The 14,838-nt window shown below is 39.3% G+C and overlaps 1 protein-coding gene across 4 annotated transcripts in view; it reads left to right on the forward strand.

Annotated features, from left to right (window-relative positions):
- Positions 1-14,838, forward strand: part of St7 (suppression of tumorigenicity 7) — a 235,577-nt gene that overhangs the window by 124,452 nt on the left and 96,287 nt on the right. For all 4 annotated transcript variants that reach the window (XM_055612719.1, XM_055612717.1, XM_055612716.1 and 1 more), the window contains 3 exons: positions 1,742-1,901; positions 12,358-12,412; positions 13,699-13,814. In XM_055612719.1, coding sequence (XP_055468694.1) covers positions 1,742-1,901; positions 12,358-12,412; positions 13,699-13,814 — 331 coding nt within the window. The remainder of the gene's footprint in view (positions 1-1,741; positions 1,902-12,357; positions 12,413-13,698; positions 13,815-14,838) is intronic.

The following is a 14,838-nucleotide window of genomic DNA, read 5'->3' on the forward strand; positions in this document are numbered from 1 at the left end:
ATAACACAAATCACCTGGCTGTTAATCACCTCTAGTTCCCAGCCTTCTAGGTGGAAAACAGGTTTTACATCCTTCCCCTTGAGAGGACAGTCCTGCATGCTTAACATTCCTGGTTTCCCTGGAAATACGATGCTCCCAACATTTATCACTGTTGAACTTTCTTTTTTCTTCACACAGATTAGTCCCATATCCAAATAACTTTCAAACTATATTCTTAAACATTGCAATATGAGAAGTAACTCAATAAAATATGTATCCCATATATGGCTGGGAACATTATGGTTGGCCGATATTTTCTTCTGGTAGTCATAGATGTCCTTCCTGATGGTTGTTTTATGCCAGCAGAATATAAGAGAGAAAATATCAGTTTTAAATAATAGCCCAATGGCCATTCCAGAGCAGATAATGAAACTTTCTTATGAAGTAAACAAAGACATAAACATATCTACTTCAACGTTGATTGTGCATTGCATACTTTATAGACTCATACAGCTATCCTTTGAGCCTCAGGCATGTGGTTATTCTTTTTCCCTCTCTGTGGCCAAGCTGCCCTGGAGCTCACGGCAGTCTCCTTGCCCTGGCTTTTCTAGTTAGTGAACAATTATAAATATGAGCTACATGCTTGGCCATTTGCTTGATTGTTTGAGTCAGGCTTTCTCCATTCTGAACTTATGACCCACTTTCCTCAGCCTCCTGAGTGAGGACTGCAGGTAAGACCTAGGCTACCATTTTGGCTAGTAGCTATTCTTAAATTTCTTCTCTTGAATGATGTATGACTGGGAAAGAACAAATTGTAATTAGATAGGTCAGGGAGAAAAGGATGGGGAGAGCAACATGGGATGTTGGTGGGGAAGCAGTCCTTGTGGAAAGAGACATGGGAAGGCACTCACTCCTCCAGGGTTCAGGAACATTGATTTCAGCTAGTTATACAAGTATGACTTTTTTGTTTAAAAAAAAATTAAGGAAAGTTATTTGTTTTCTCTTGGAATTAAAAGTACACAATAGTCAGCTTTAGAAATAGCAACATTGATGACAAACAACAAATGTTTGTTGAATAGCACTTAGCCTGAAGGGGACTGAGAAGCTTCAGGAATTGAGGGCCATCCATGCACGAAATGATGATTACTTTTGACTTTTTTCTAAAGACTAGGTGTCACTATGTTACTCAGGCTGGCCTTGAACTCCTGGGCTAAAGTGATCCTCCTGCCTCAGTCTCTCAAGCAGCATGCTAATAGTTCTGATCCATTCTATTGTTTGCTAAAACCAGCATTTCTTGGAAAAAAGTCTTACTTTTACAATTAAAGCATTTTTTAAATTTAAAATTACTTGAAATTTTGGGTGTGATTTTACAAAAATATAAAATGCCAAGAATTAAAGCATTTTAATTCTAAGGTATATTTTGGAAAAACTGGTATTCATATGCATTTATAGAGTTCTCTTTCTGCTAAGGTGATTTTGTTACTAGAATATTATGTTTACCTAGAGAAAAATAATTTTAAAAACACCTTAATATTTTGTCTATCATTGTAATTATATATTCTTTTTTAAAACCACTCTTCAGCAGAGAAAAAAACATTTTAACTAAACAATACTGGTGTTTAATTATTGAAATCTATTACAGTTAGACCAAATTAAACATTTTTTGAAAGGTGGACAGAAATAGCAATCATATACTGAGGGCATGTGTTTTGAAATTACAAAGAAAAACAGATTATAAACACACATTATTTTTCTGTTCTAGATATTTGAATGGTGGTATTTTCGCAAGTATGGAACGTCTTTCATTGAACAAGTCTCAGTAAGCCACTTGCGCCCCCTGCTGGGAGGGGTTGACAACAACTCTTCCAATAATTCTAATTCCAGTAATGGTGACTCAGATTCCAACAGGCAAAGTGTCTCAGGTATGGAATGTCTCGTATAAAATTTCCGTGAAATTAACACAGCGAAACTATTTCAAGTTTCAGAGAAAAATTGTGTTAAATTTCAAAAGACTTCAGGAAGCTGCATCAGAGAAGTGGTACACAAGCATACCAGGGACAGGAAATGTTCATGCTGTTTACTTTTGCTCCCATTAGATTTAACATGGCAGATGTTCATAGCAGTAGCTTTAAAACATATAGTATATATAGCATATAGTACAGAATATAGAGGACTTATCGAGTGCATTTTCTTCCACAGTGATGGCTGAAAGTTGAGTCTAACTCTGTCTGCTTCGCTGCTTGTCTGTTTTCAAGGCCCTGCCTGACCTGTCCCATTGACAGTGAAGCCCCACATTCCAGGGTCCTCAACACAGCACAAGCTGCTTCTAACCCATCTCATCAGATTCTGCTTATGTCATAGGTTACTTTTCACTACTTGTTCTTGCCATGTTTCTTAGGACCTGAACTACAAATATTTCTTTTGTTTCCCTGTTTGTTCTTCTGGCAGTGTCAAAATCAAATGCCTTTCTAACAGATATACAGACCACCTCTACTTTGTTGATCTTTGATAATGTCACCATTAGTAACATTATCAAATGGCATTGTGATTGGTGGGGGTGTTTCTTGTAGCATCTGTAGTGTCCTGCACAACCATCTGCTGTGTCTTTGAAAGGCAATAAGCAGATGAATTCAAACAAGAAGAAAGAAGCTAATCTTCTAGGTCAACACAGTACATTGTTCCTAAGTAATTATTATGAACCTGGTTCCTACTGGCTCTTATGAATTATAAAGTCAATGTCTTGTCCTCATCTTTACTGGACTATTTGAGGAAACAAAGTGATAAGTCTTCTGATTGTACTAGAGAAACATACTAGAGAGCAAGGTATGTGTGTGGGGTGGGGGGAATCCCTGACCAAGCCCAAAGCTTCCAAAAGTTCTGAGACTTGAAGGATAAAAGGAAGGCATTAGAGAACAAGCTTAGTTTTTTTTTTTTTTTTTCCTTTACATCTCAATCACATTTTATAACTTCATAGCCAGGCTGTAAGCATCAAGGAGCATTTTGACCTCGATGTTGGGGCAGTGCTTTTTAGTTCATGTTTTTCCAGCCTGACACGAATGGTATTGGCAGCTATGTGCTTACTGTGACAGGACACCCATGACAACTGGCACCATGCAGGTAATAAAATGGTTTGGGACTTTCTAAGTTTACCTACCTTGTGAAAAGAATAGGAGACCCCAGTACAGTTAAACATTTCATTAACCAGAAATGCAAAGAATTGTGTCTCATTGCTCTATAGAGGAATGTTGATCATTTAATCATTATCACATGAGGAGAGGCAGATAATTGTTGCCCTTTTAAGGTGTTCTTTAAAATGGTTGCATTTATATTTGTGTGAGTGCTCTCCTTTCTCCTTACCCAACTTAAAGCTCTTGACTTTCCCTAGTGCAATGAAAAGTCCATGTTCTCCTCCACAGTAACGTTATTTTTTAAATTTATTATTATACATGTATATAATCAGAGTGGAAGGATATATGCACAGCTTATGTGTGGTCAGGTCTCTCCTTCCATTGCTAAATGGGTTCAGGTTATCAGGCTTGTGGAATAAGGAATCCTGCTGGATCATACATCTTTCTTAATAGATATATGGTGTATTATGTAAATTTTGATGTTGTCATTTGCAAAGAAGAATCTAAATCCTTTTAAACAATATATTCATCTAATAGATGGGGGAGGCAAAGACCAAAGCATCAGTTGAGTCCATGGGTTCAAGACTAGTCTAGAAATTATGAGACCAAGCCTCAAAATAAAACCAAACAAAACAGAAGAGATAAAAATCTATTACAAAATACTAGCCATGGGAATTCTCAGGTTTACTTGTATCAGGTTTTTACTGGACTAAGATTAAACTTCTTGATTATTATTACTGACTCAGTTACACTAGTATTTACTACCCTGGATCCTCTTTCCAGTAATTTACAGTATAACAGATATAGCATGTATGATATGATTTTACAATGACATTTAAATAGTTACCATAAGAAAAATGGAAATTACTTTGTATATTTAGGTACAAAAATGCTTACTTATTCTTGACATGTAGACTGCTAATAATTGGCCAATACGTGACAAACATGCATGAAGGTATGGAAATACCAGAAATTATGGGATTACCATCTCTTTATATTTTCTTGTGTGGATTGGTGTGTGTGTGTGTGTGTGAGAGAGAGAGAGAGAGAGACAGTTTGTTTGAGACAGAGTCTTATTAGATTGTCCTGAAATTCACTATGTAGCCAAGGATGACCTCTACTTCTTTATAATCCTTCTTTCTTATCCCCTCTGAAATGCTGGATTTATAGGCAAGAGCCATTGTCATGGGCTGATTTTTATTTCTAAATAAGGAAAGTACCACAGAAATATGTTATCTGCAATTATTTTTTACTAATAGTCACTTTCTGTTAATAGTGTGCTTTCAGCTTAGTATAAAGGAAGAAAAAGGTCCAGATCAGAAAATAATTCATTTATTTTCTTAAGACAGATGGATTTGCATTAAGAGTCTTATTTTCTTTAAACTAATAGGAAGGCTAGTGAGTTCAGAACAGAAGGGTAGAATCTGTTGATTTTTTTTAAAATGCCATAAACATCTTCACTAAATTTTACATGAATATAACTTGGCAAGTAAAGCACCATGGACTTAGGCAAGGGAAGCTTAATGGCATTATTTGGAAAACAAAATCATTGACAAAGTTAAAAATAAAGTCAAAACACTAGATGTAAACATTGGTCCATGTGAAAACTTGTTAGAGTCCTTAAAGTATTATTTGTTTTGACTAACACCTGCCAGACATGGCTAAGCTAACAATGATTTGGAATGAGGAATGAGAAAACAAGGCAGATTATGAATGCGTTTTAAAGCCCTATCTGTGTAAAGTGGACGTGTTGTTGAAGTGCAGGCTTGTTGAAGTTGTTCTGTGATTCTTACCTGCGGATTAGAAATGTGCTTGATTATATACTTTCTTACATTAGCAAACTTCAGCTTGTTTGGCCAGAGGTCATGTTTGTGGACATTCTTGTTTTATTTGGGAACGAAACTGCTGTGTGTCTTCCAAATGTATGGTTTCTGATAAACTCTGCTGATATATTTTGCCACATCACCACGAGTCTTGCTGCCATTTATTAATTCAGTGCAGTTTATGAGTCGGTGATTCACAAGGTTGAAAATGTGGCCAACTTTTCCCTGAGAGAGGAGATTCACACAGCCCAGCAAGACCTAGAATTTGGCTTTAGGAGGACATTTTTTTTTTGATAATTTATTATTGTCCTCAAATAAAATATCATAAAGACAAGGTTTGCTGCATTTTCTTTTGGCAGATAGATACTGAGCACAGTGCAAGTTTCTCTATCACATAAGCAGTGATGCCAAAGTCAGGCCTAGCCCCTCAGACACTCTAACAACCCCTGGGGGACCTCGATCTCTAAACAGCTCTGACAGCCACATGGCTTCCCATCCAAGTCACCTCATTTCTATCTTACATTATTTTTTATAATGTGTTTTAAATTCTAGATAATTACAAAAAAACCAAATTTCTAATTAGTTTTAATCATGCTGTATAAATATATATTCTACATTCTAAATTAATTCTCATTGGGTCATTAGGGGCAGTCCAATACTGATTTAAAAAGGATAACAAAAAAGCAATGGAAATAACTAGGAAAAAGTAAAAAAAAAAAAAAAAAATCCTAAAACTGTCATAGATGGCTATTTGCACATAAAACATTTTCCCCATAGAAGTCCATTTTAAGAATGTTTAACGTTTTTAATGTTTGCTACCAGTTTTAAGTGATATTACCATATTTAATCCTTATAATGACTCCACTGAACAATAATTATTATTATGTCCATTTTAAGCTTGAGAAAGCTGAGGTTCAGGAAACAAAAGTCACCTGACTGACAACCTAGGCATTCTCCTCTGTATCCACCCCTTCTTCTCTCTTCCTGAACAGTGTTTTTGTCTATAGCTCAGGGTGACCTCTAACTCTGCATCCTCCTCTCTTTTCCCCCCGAGTGTGGCCGTTACACGGAGGTGTGTACACCAGCTTATGAATCCAAGTCCTTACAGACTAATGGATTTTTAAGTGACTGTCCCAGACCCTCTGTATGCTCTAGAGAGCTAAAATTAATATAGTTATTAAGCAACTAAAAGACTGTGCTGGGCTTGTTGGCTCACACCTATAATCTCAGTGTTAGGTAGGCAAAGCCAGGAAAAATGGAAAATTCTAAGGTCACTTTAACCTGTGGAGTGAGACCTTGCCTCAAAAACCTTAATACCAATAGATTAATACTCTGTAACACAGTGCATGGCACGATTTGTGGCCAGGCCTCCAGATGCCTTCAAAAGCAGCTCAGTGGCAGTGATTGACAGCTCAGGGTGCTCTAGCCTAGCTTTGGGACTTTCGCAGGCAGTGACCTAGGGCTTGCCATTTAGCTTTCCTAAATAAGCCTTAGTATCTTAATCTGAAAACATTAGAATAATAGCACTAACAGCTTCACAGAGCATTTTGGAAATTAAATGAGGCCATGCAGAAACAGCCAAGTCAGAGCACAGCTTGTTACATGGGAGTGCCTCCCAGCTCCACTGACTTTATAAACAGACGCGGTTCGAATGCCAGCACACTTGGGGATGTGGCTGCGTGGCCAGGGACTCTTTCACACCCAAGCCCTTCGGAGCGTAGATGCTTCCCTTTGCAAAAATTACCAACTTTTATGTCCCAGGGGCCTTTGGGATTGCTTGTTAATTGTCTCGGGGTGTACATGCCAAAATTTAAAGCACGGACTGACAGTGATTTCCCTACCCATCTTTTCAAAATCATTTGCCATTAACGTTTATATTCCAGTACAGATGAGATCTCTGTTTAAATGGTGAAAAATAGTACACCACTATCTAAATGGTGAAAAGGCATGGAATGGCTTTAGTTTCTAGTAAACATGCATGTGTTTAAAGCTTGTTTCAGGGTTAATACATTACTTGGTGGAGTTGATTTAATCAGAAACGGCCAGTTAGATGCGTGTGACATATGAATGAAAAGATTTAGCTATCTCACCATATCTTTGATGAAAGTAGTACTATCTTGAGCAAAGCAAACCAATAGAAATGGTCTTATAACTCAGGTTTACTAATTCTTTTTCTTCCGTGCAAGAATTTGTAGTAACAAAATTTGCTGAATGAAAGCTATCCATGTTTCCTTTGCCATTTTTTTTTCTTTAAAATTATTTTTTTTCTTCACACGAGCAGTTGGTTTACTCTAAACTATGTATGACGCCTACAAAATGCCACTGAAACCATAAAGGCTTTGGATCTGAGGCCCTTAAGCAATTGCCCGGGTGGCGGAGACTGGGAGTGCGGGGAGGAAGGGGCAAACCAACGGGACGGACCCTCAAGGCTGTGGCGAGCGTGGAGCCCACTGAGGCACAGACAGTAGACCCCCGGGGGCTTGCTCAAGGACACAAGCGTATCGTTTTTACCCGCACCGAGACACTGACATCCGAACGGAAATGAAGGCAAATGTCACCCACCGGTAAAACTTGCAGAGGAGCGGAGGAGACAGGCCTGGCTGGGAAACCGGGCGCGGCCGTGGAGAAGTGCACCTGGGCGGCGGTGGAAAATGGCGCCCACCCAGTCCTCGCCGACGCCGGGGAGCGGGCCCGAGCGCCTCCGGCTCGCCAAGGGCTGCAAGCAAGGTCAGGCCGAGCCCCCGCGCCTGCTGGGGGCTGCGGGGGCTGCGGGGGCCGCGTCCCTCGGGGTGTCCTCCTGCCCCAAGCTGGGCTCCTGTCTGGTTTCTGGGCAGGCTGGGCCGCGGGCATGGGCCTGTGGTCCGGCTCCCGGGCCCGTCCCTCCTCTGCTGTGTGGGGACATGGCGTCCAGCCCAGGCTGGCCCCTCTGCAGGGACAGGCGCACGGTGGCCCGAGGTTGGCACGTTCATGTTCTGGAGCTCGCTGCGGTGGGCCTGGACGCGTCAACGCCGAGCAGCATGGCGGTTTGAGCAGGCCTGTCCCTCTCAGGGCCTGTTACCCACGTGGCTTGCCCGCAGTTCTTTAGGTGTTTTCAGCCCTTGGGGTTCTTTCCTGGCAGCCACAAATCTGGGCAGGCGGCCTTTGCTCCAGGCTCTGTCTCATGTGCAAGGTGGTTAAAAGCGTGATAGCCAAAGGCCCTGCTGCCCAGCTTGGAGCCAGTTCCCCTTTGTGTTGTGCTCTTTTTCACGCAGCCAGCAGGCCCAGCAGCACAGTCAGATGTTACATCACTTTTTCTCGAACTAGTTATTTTGAAAAGCCATTAAGTAGTTAAGGCTTAATTTTTTTTAAGGAGTACTCTAATAATTGCCTGAAATTGATCAGTATGATGTAGAAAATTAGGTATTCGTTTCTGACACATCAAAGCTAGTAAGAGCACAAAGTCATATCAAAGACTTGTGGTAATAACAATAACAACAACATGTCCAGTGAAACCTTCAGACACTTTGGAAGTCTTATTTTGAAGTAACAGACATTTCCCTAGAGAAAACTTGAAATCTGTTCATCCATTGGACAGTTTAATTGATGAAGTTACAGGATGTTGAAACGTGCTGTTTTGTTGCCTATTGAAAGAGCTCAGTCTGGACAAGAGGGCTTAACATCATTTACGATGGCCCTGGAGGAAGGGCTCCAATATATACATCTCACTAACTTATATAAGGGATGTAAATGATAAGCTTTAGGCCTCCTTATAGAAAGGATCTGTGAAAGCTAGGCTTACGACTAAGATTAAAATTGCTGTTTCTGCTGCTGTGAAGAGCCTACCTAGCTCGCTGAAGGCTGGCGGTGTGATCTGAACACTCAGAACCAGGTGTGTCACCACCCACATGGGGCTGGGCCTCCCTCATCAACCGCTAATTAAGAAAATGCCCTACAGTCTTGTCTGCCTACAGCCCAATCTTCTGAGGGAATTTTCTCAGATGACTATAGTTTGTGTCAAGTTGACATAAAACTAGCCCGCACAGTAACTGGGTCCAAAGGGACAAAGGAATGATGATAGTGATGGAGGATTTTAGTAGGACCTGGGGAAAAGGAAGGCTTTAAAAACATTTAGAGCTTGCTTTAGAAATCCTTAATGGATTAAGCTTTATGTTCTTTGTTTCCCAAACAGAGACTTACAACTGTCCCATTTTGACAAAGAAGCATATGTGCTCTGAAGACTGGGAAATATCAAGTGCTGTTTTAATGGTGGCTGGTTCCCTTTCCCTCGAGCTTTGCTATTCTTTTGTACATGCTGAGGTCACACATTTCCATCAGAGCTGAGTGGCGACTGTATTACGGACACTGAAAACTGAAGCGCAGATAGTATGCTTGCATTAGGGACATATTTATAAGTAGACTCTTAATGATGTGAGCTAGCGCTTAATGGAGTCCCAGCTGACTTTTAGTGCTTGTCAATGGCACTGAAACTGTGGAAGGTAGTAAAGAATGGAACATTCTTTTTGAAGGAGAAACTTGAAATCTGATCTGAACTAAGTTTATTCCTCAGGAGTCCACACAAGAATTCATGTGTAAGTCTCTTACCTGTGGAGGTCTGTTTCTCTGCATCTTCAGGTTTGGCACTTACACCATTGTCCATGTTACATTAAGCCACATCAGCAACTGCTATTTATGGGGTGTGTTCTCTGGGGCTAATTCCATGCCAAAAGAATTTTCTGTAGGAAAGATTATAGAACAGAACAGCAGATATGAACTATGTCAATTAAGGCAAGGATTTGATGTGTACATATAGACGACCTTTATATTGCTTATTTCTTAGAGAAAAATTACCTGCCCTGTGCTCTCAATTTAAAAAAATGCAACCGTGGAAGATATTTGCTTTGTACTTCTTAACTGCCTTTGGTACTTTTACATATGCTGCAGTTAATTGTAGCCTAATTTCTATCCCTTTTACATATGCTGCAGTTAATTGTACCCTAATTTCTAAGTCTCAGGGATAGTTAAAAAGTGAATACAGAACGGTTTTGCAATAACAAGTTAACAAGGATTTAGTTCTCTTAAGTGATAACTAAACATTTTCAGAACGTTTGCAGCACCCCCTGCTGGCTATGTCAAGGAAATTCCTAAATAACGTGCTCTCTATGTACTACTTGGTGACTGTTTGAAGTATACCCAATATTTCTTTTCGGAGTTAGTTTTCTCTAGAAATATTTTGTTTCAAATGATGTAATAGAGGTAAAATTTTAACTGAAGATATTTTTTATTCTAATTTATAAATTGTGTTTTGAATAATGCTTGTATCCCAGGTACTGTACTAATGTACTTAATAGAGAAAAAGATTTGCCAGAATTTTTTTTATCAACTAATTCAATTTACATCTCAGTCATAGGCTCCTTTCTCCTGTCCTCACAGTCCCACCCTTCTTCCTGCATCCCCTCTCCCCTACTCCCCAGAATAGAGGAGCTCCTCTACCCAGACACCATAGCTCATCTATTCACATGAGTATTGTGTTCATCTTCCTCCCCTATGGTCTGGTAGGGAAGTCCCATGAGGGGGAAGTGATCAGAAAGCAGGCAACATAGTCTATGTCAGAGATATTGTCCGCTCCCTTAACTAGTGGGTGTTCATAGAACTTATCTTGGGGTCTGTGCATTGTGGTATGTCTATCCTTACTCATGACTAACATCCATGTATAAGTGAGTGTATATACCATCTTTTCAAATGCTCTACTTTATTGTAAATATTTCCACCATGAACATCCTTGTATGCAAGTCACATACAAGTTCATTGTATGCTAACTACAAACCTTGGAGGATTAACAAAGCTTCAAGAGGAACATTCTGAATTCCAAGAGTTTAATGGAGGAACAGTTGGCTGTGATGAGGTTAGAGTTAGAGCAGCCCTAAGGGTAGTCTTCAAGATTATTTGGCTGACCAGTGTGTTTCAAGCCCAAATCTAGAATCATAGTGTTCACGACCTTGTTAATGGGCTTTTTGTTTGGACATCAAATAATTAACTAAAAGGAAAATAATTTTATTATTAGTGTCATATGAGGTGATAATGATCAAATCTTGGTTTATTAAGAACAGAATTGAAAGGTGTTGTATCAAATGACAAATTAAGCTACGTGACAAAATTTTATGGCCATTATAAACATTGAATAAATTTAAAATGAGACACTGGCTTAATTTAAAGATAAATTCATCTTTTAGATGAAAACATACATCCCATAATAAGTAGGTATTTGCTTTACTAATTCAGCAACAAACTACTGTGATCATAGAGAATGGTGCTTTCCATTTTGTTTTACTTTTTTTGTTTATATTTACATTTTATTGTGAACTTTACACAGAGTCTAATAGGAATGGCTTAAATGTTTCCTCCACTGTCAAAAGTAAATGGGTATTGGAGAGATGGGTGGAGGATGGCTGTTGGATGGGGAGGCCTTTTGTAGACTCCTAATGAATCATCATCTGGCCTTTAATTGGATTTCTGCCAGAGTTGTGATGGGACATATCAGTGGGTGTGTTCTTTGAGGACTTATGTTTTGACTCTGGTTAAGTGAGTCTTATTTTCTAATGAAATTGTATTTTATCCAAAGAGGTTTAGTATTATGAGTTATAAGAAAATCTTAATCCTATTGACGTTTGAAAACAATTGTAGCTTATTAATCGCATGCTTAAAACAACATGACCTTAAAGCTATTGATGGACTTCTCTAAGCAGGAGCCCTGTGGTCTTAGTTTCTGTGTTCCTTGTATAAGAAAAAGGAACAATGTTAGTAATTAACCTTGTGATGTTAGAGTGATGGCTCATATATGTGTCAGCATAAGTAAAGATGTGGAAATGCTCCAAAATAATTTGTTTCATAGAACTTCTTTCTGCACTGGTTGTAACTATTAATTTTCTTATTCCTTTCTGGAGAAACGATATCAGTCTAGTGAATTATCTCCAAATAAAACCTAGCATCAACTCTAGTCGACCAAATCTAGTGCTTTCTGTGTTCTGATTCAGAGCTTTAGTTTGTCAAGGATGATACCACTGAGAGATTAATGCTAGAGTGACAAAAAGTAGTCTCATGTCTACGTGTACCTTTGACCTATATTGCTGGATATTAATTCATAAAATCAGCTCAGATATCTCAAAGCAACCACAAAAAGCTGCACAGTAGCTGACATTGGCATGTACTATGACTTGAAAACTGAGGAAACTTGGGCCTAGAGATTAGGTGACATTTCCTCTGCCCCAGTGCCTGATTAGCCTCAAGTACCTGATTAATCTCAAGGGTTGCATTTTGTTTTCCAGTTTCCTGTGTAAAGGATAGAGAATAAAATTATCTTATCAAATGGCCAGGAAGGGTGTTTTACTGAATTAATTAGTAGCTAATATCAATGGACTTATGTGTCATTTTCGTATTTCTCTTTGTTACAGAGTGCAAAGTATGGCGAAATCCACTAAATTTGTTTAGGGGTGCTGAATACAATCGGTGAGTCTTTTGTCAGCTCAGGAAATAAATGAATGGTTTAGAGAGCAAAAATAGCAAGTGTTATTGCTGGTTCATTTAGGGGTCATGTAATAGTGTGCCTTACCTCTCCTCTACCCTCCTTCCCCTCTTTCCTCTTTTCTCTCTTTCCATTCCCTATCCCCCCCCATACTTTTCCATCTCTTCTCCTTCTCTTTCTTCCTCTCCTACCCCTTTAAATTTTTTTTTTTGCTTTTGTTTGAGGCAAGGGTTTCATAATCCATAACTTGTGTGGCTCTGTACCTTTGGTCTTGATCCCTTTGCCTCACAAGTGAGTGTTGGGACTGCAGCATGTCACCGAGTCCAACAGTTTCCATTTTGGGGGATGCTATCTTTAAATGTTTTGATTTTTCTGTTTTATAGATATTTTGACCTTTTAGTTGGGATGAATATATAAAACTATAGGTTGTAAATTTTTCTATGGCCCTAATTCTTTGAAAAAATTTCTTACTATATATGTATGTATGTGTGTATGTTGTATGTCGTACTCTGAGAACAACTTGTGGGGGTTCTCCCCTGACACTGTGTGGGTTCTAGTTGGTGAACTTCGGTTTTCAGGCTTAGTTGCAGGTGCCCCCATTTGCCCTCATTGGTCTTCTATTGCAGTTACTCTTTTCCATATATATTTTACAGCCCCCCCAATTCTGAAGGTTCCGTGGAACTTGGTTATGTGGATTCCAGAGAAGTTTATATTGTAAATTAATTGAATGAAGTAATTAGGCAAATTAAAAACTTCATAGTTTGGAAAGGTCTATTTGTAATATTAACTAGGAAAGTTTTTCATTAGTGGGAGCTACTAAAATGTTGAGACAAAGACAGAAGAGAAAACATGTATTTATTTTATGCTATATAATTCCTGAAGGAAGAACAGGATGGCTTTTTTTGAGATTTATTTTTATTTTATGTGTACTGATAGTTTCCCTGTGTACATATGTATCTGTGTACTGTGTACATGCAATACCAAGGGAAGCTAGAGGAGGGCATTGGATACCCTTGGAACTGGAGTTATACGCCATTGTTATTTGTCAAGCAGCTGCTGGGAATCCAGTAAGTGTCTGTGGAAGAGCAGTCAGAGCTCTTAAACACTGAACCATCTCTCCAGCACTGAGCAGGATGCTTTTAAAAATTGCTTTGATGTTCATGAGCCAAGTTATTTTAATGCTCAATAGTGGTTTGGTTCTGCAGGTTCTTCTTTTATAGGTCTTTTTTCTCTCTCAAAACTGTCTGCCCGTCACATGTGCCCTTGACAGGTACACTTGGGTCACAGGACGAGAGCCCCTGACGTACTATGACATGAACCTCTCCGCCCAGGATCACCAGACATTCTTTACTTGTGATTCGGACCATCTTCGGCCTGCAGATGCAAGTATGGAAGACCCTTCAGATACTTCAGCATGGGAAAGCTTTTCAGCTTGTTCCAAACTATGGTTCTGACTCTATAATATCTGCTTTACAGCTAGGTTTGTGGCACACATCTATAATCTCAACAATCAGGTGGAATTGGCAGGAGGATCTCTAGTTTGAGAACAGTTTGGACTATATAGTGAGTTCCAGGCCAGCCTGGGCTGTATAAAAAGAGCAAGCAGGGCTGAAGTGTTAGGTCAGGGGGAAAGCTCTTGCTCTGTAAGCAGGCGGACATGATTTTGGTCCCTTAAGCCCATGTGAAAAGAAACAAACTCCAGATTTGGTAGCACGTTTTAGTAATCTTAGCTCTGACAAAGCAGAAACAAGTGTATCCTTGTTGCTTGCTGGCCAGCCAGGTTAAAATATATCGTGAGATCCAGACATGATTAATGAACCTGTCTCGAAGGGAAAAAAAAAAAAAAAGAAAAGAAAAGAAGAAAAGGAGAAGATAGGTAGATGAATGACTGATACCTGAGTTATTCTTTGAATATTATATTGACTAGTAAAACCTAAATTTCTTACAGAATATTTATATGAAATTTATTCACAATGACTATCAATATAGAAATAAGGCTTATTATTATCTAGAACATTATTTTGAAACATCAAAGGAAGTTTTATGTATTTTGAAGACACACATCTTATACAAGATTAAACCCAAAGGTGAGGTGGAACGGAGGGTCTCTTTAATCACATTCTAATTAGAAGTTCGGATTTAGGGTGGTGGTGGTGGCCCATGGCTTTAATCCCTGCACTCAGGAAGGAGAGGCAGGCAGAGTTCTGAGTTCAAGGCCAGCCTGGTCTACAGAGTGAGTGCCAGGTCAGCCAGGGATACATAGAGAAACACTGTCTCAATTCGGGATTCACTAAATGTAAATGGACAGTCTATTTTACTGACTTAATACATCCATTTTCTAGCATTGGAAGGGCGCATGCCTCTGTCTCTAGAAGTCCATGTGTGTTTTCTAGCATTGGAAGGGTGCATG

This window comes from Psammomys obesus, unplaced genomic scaffold, assembly GCF_907164565.1.
Source record: "Psammomys obesus unplaced genomic scaffold, mPsaObe1.curated_primary_1811, whole genome shotgun sequence".
Lineage (NCBI taxonomy): Eukaryota > Metazoa > Chordata > Mammalia > Rodentia > Muridae > Psammomys > Psammomys obesus.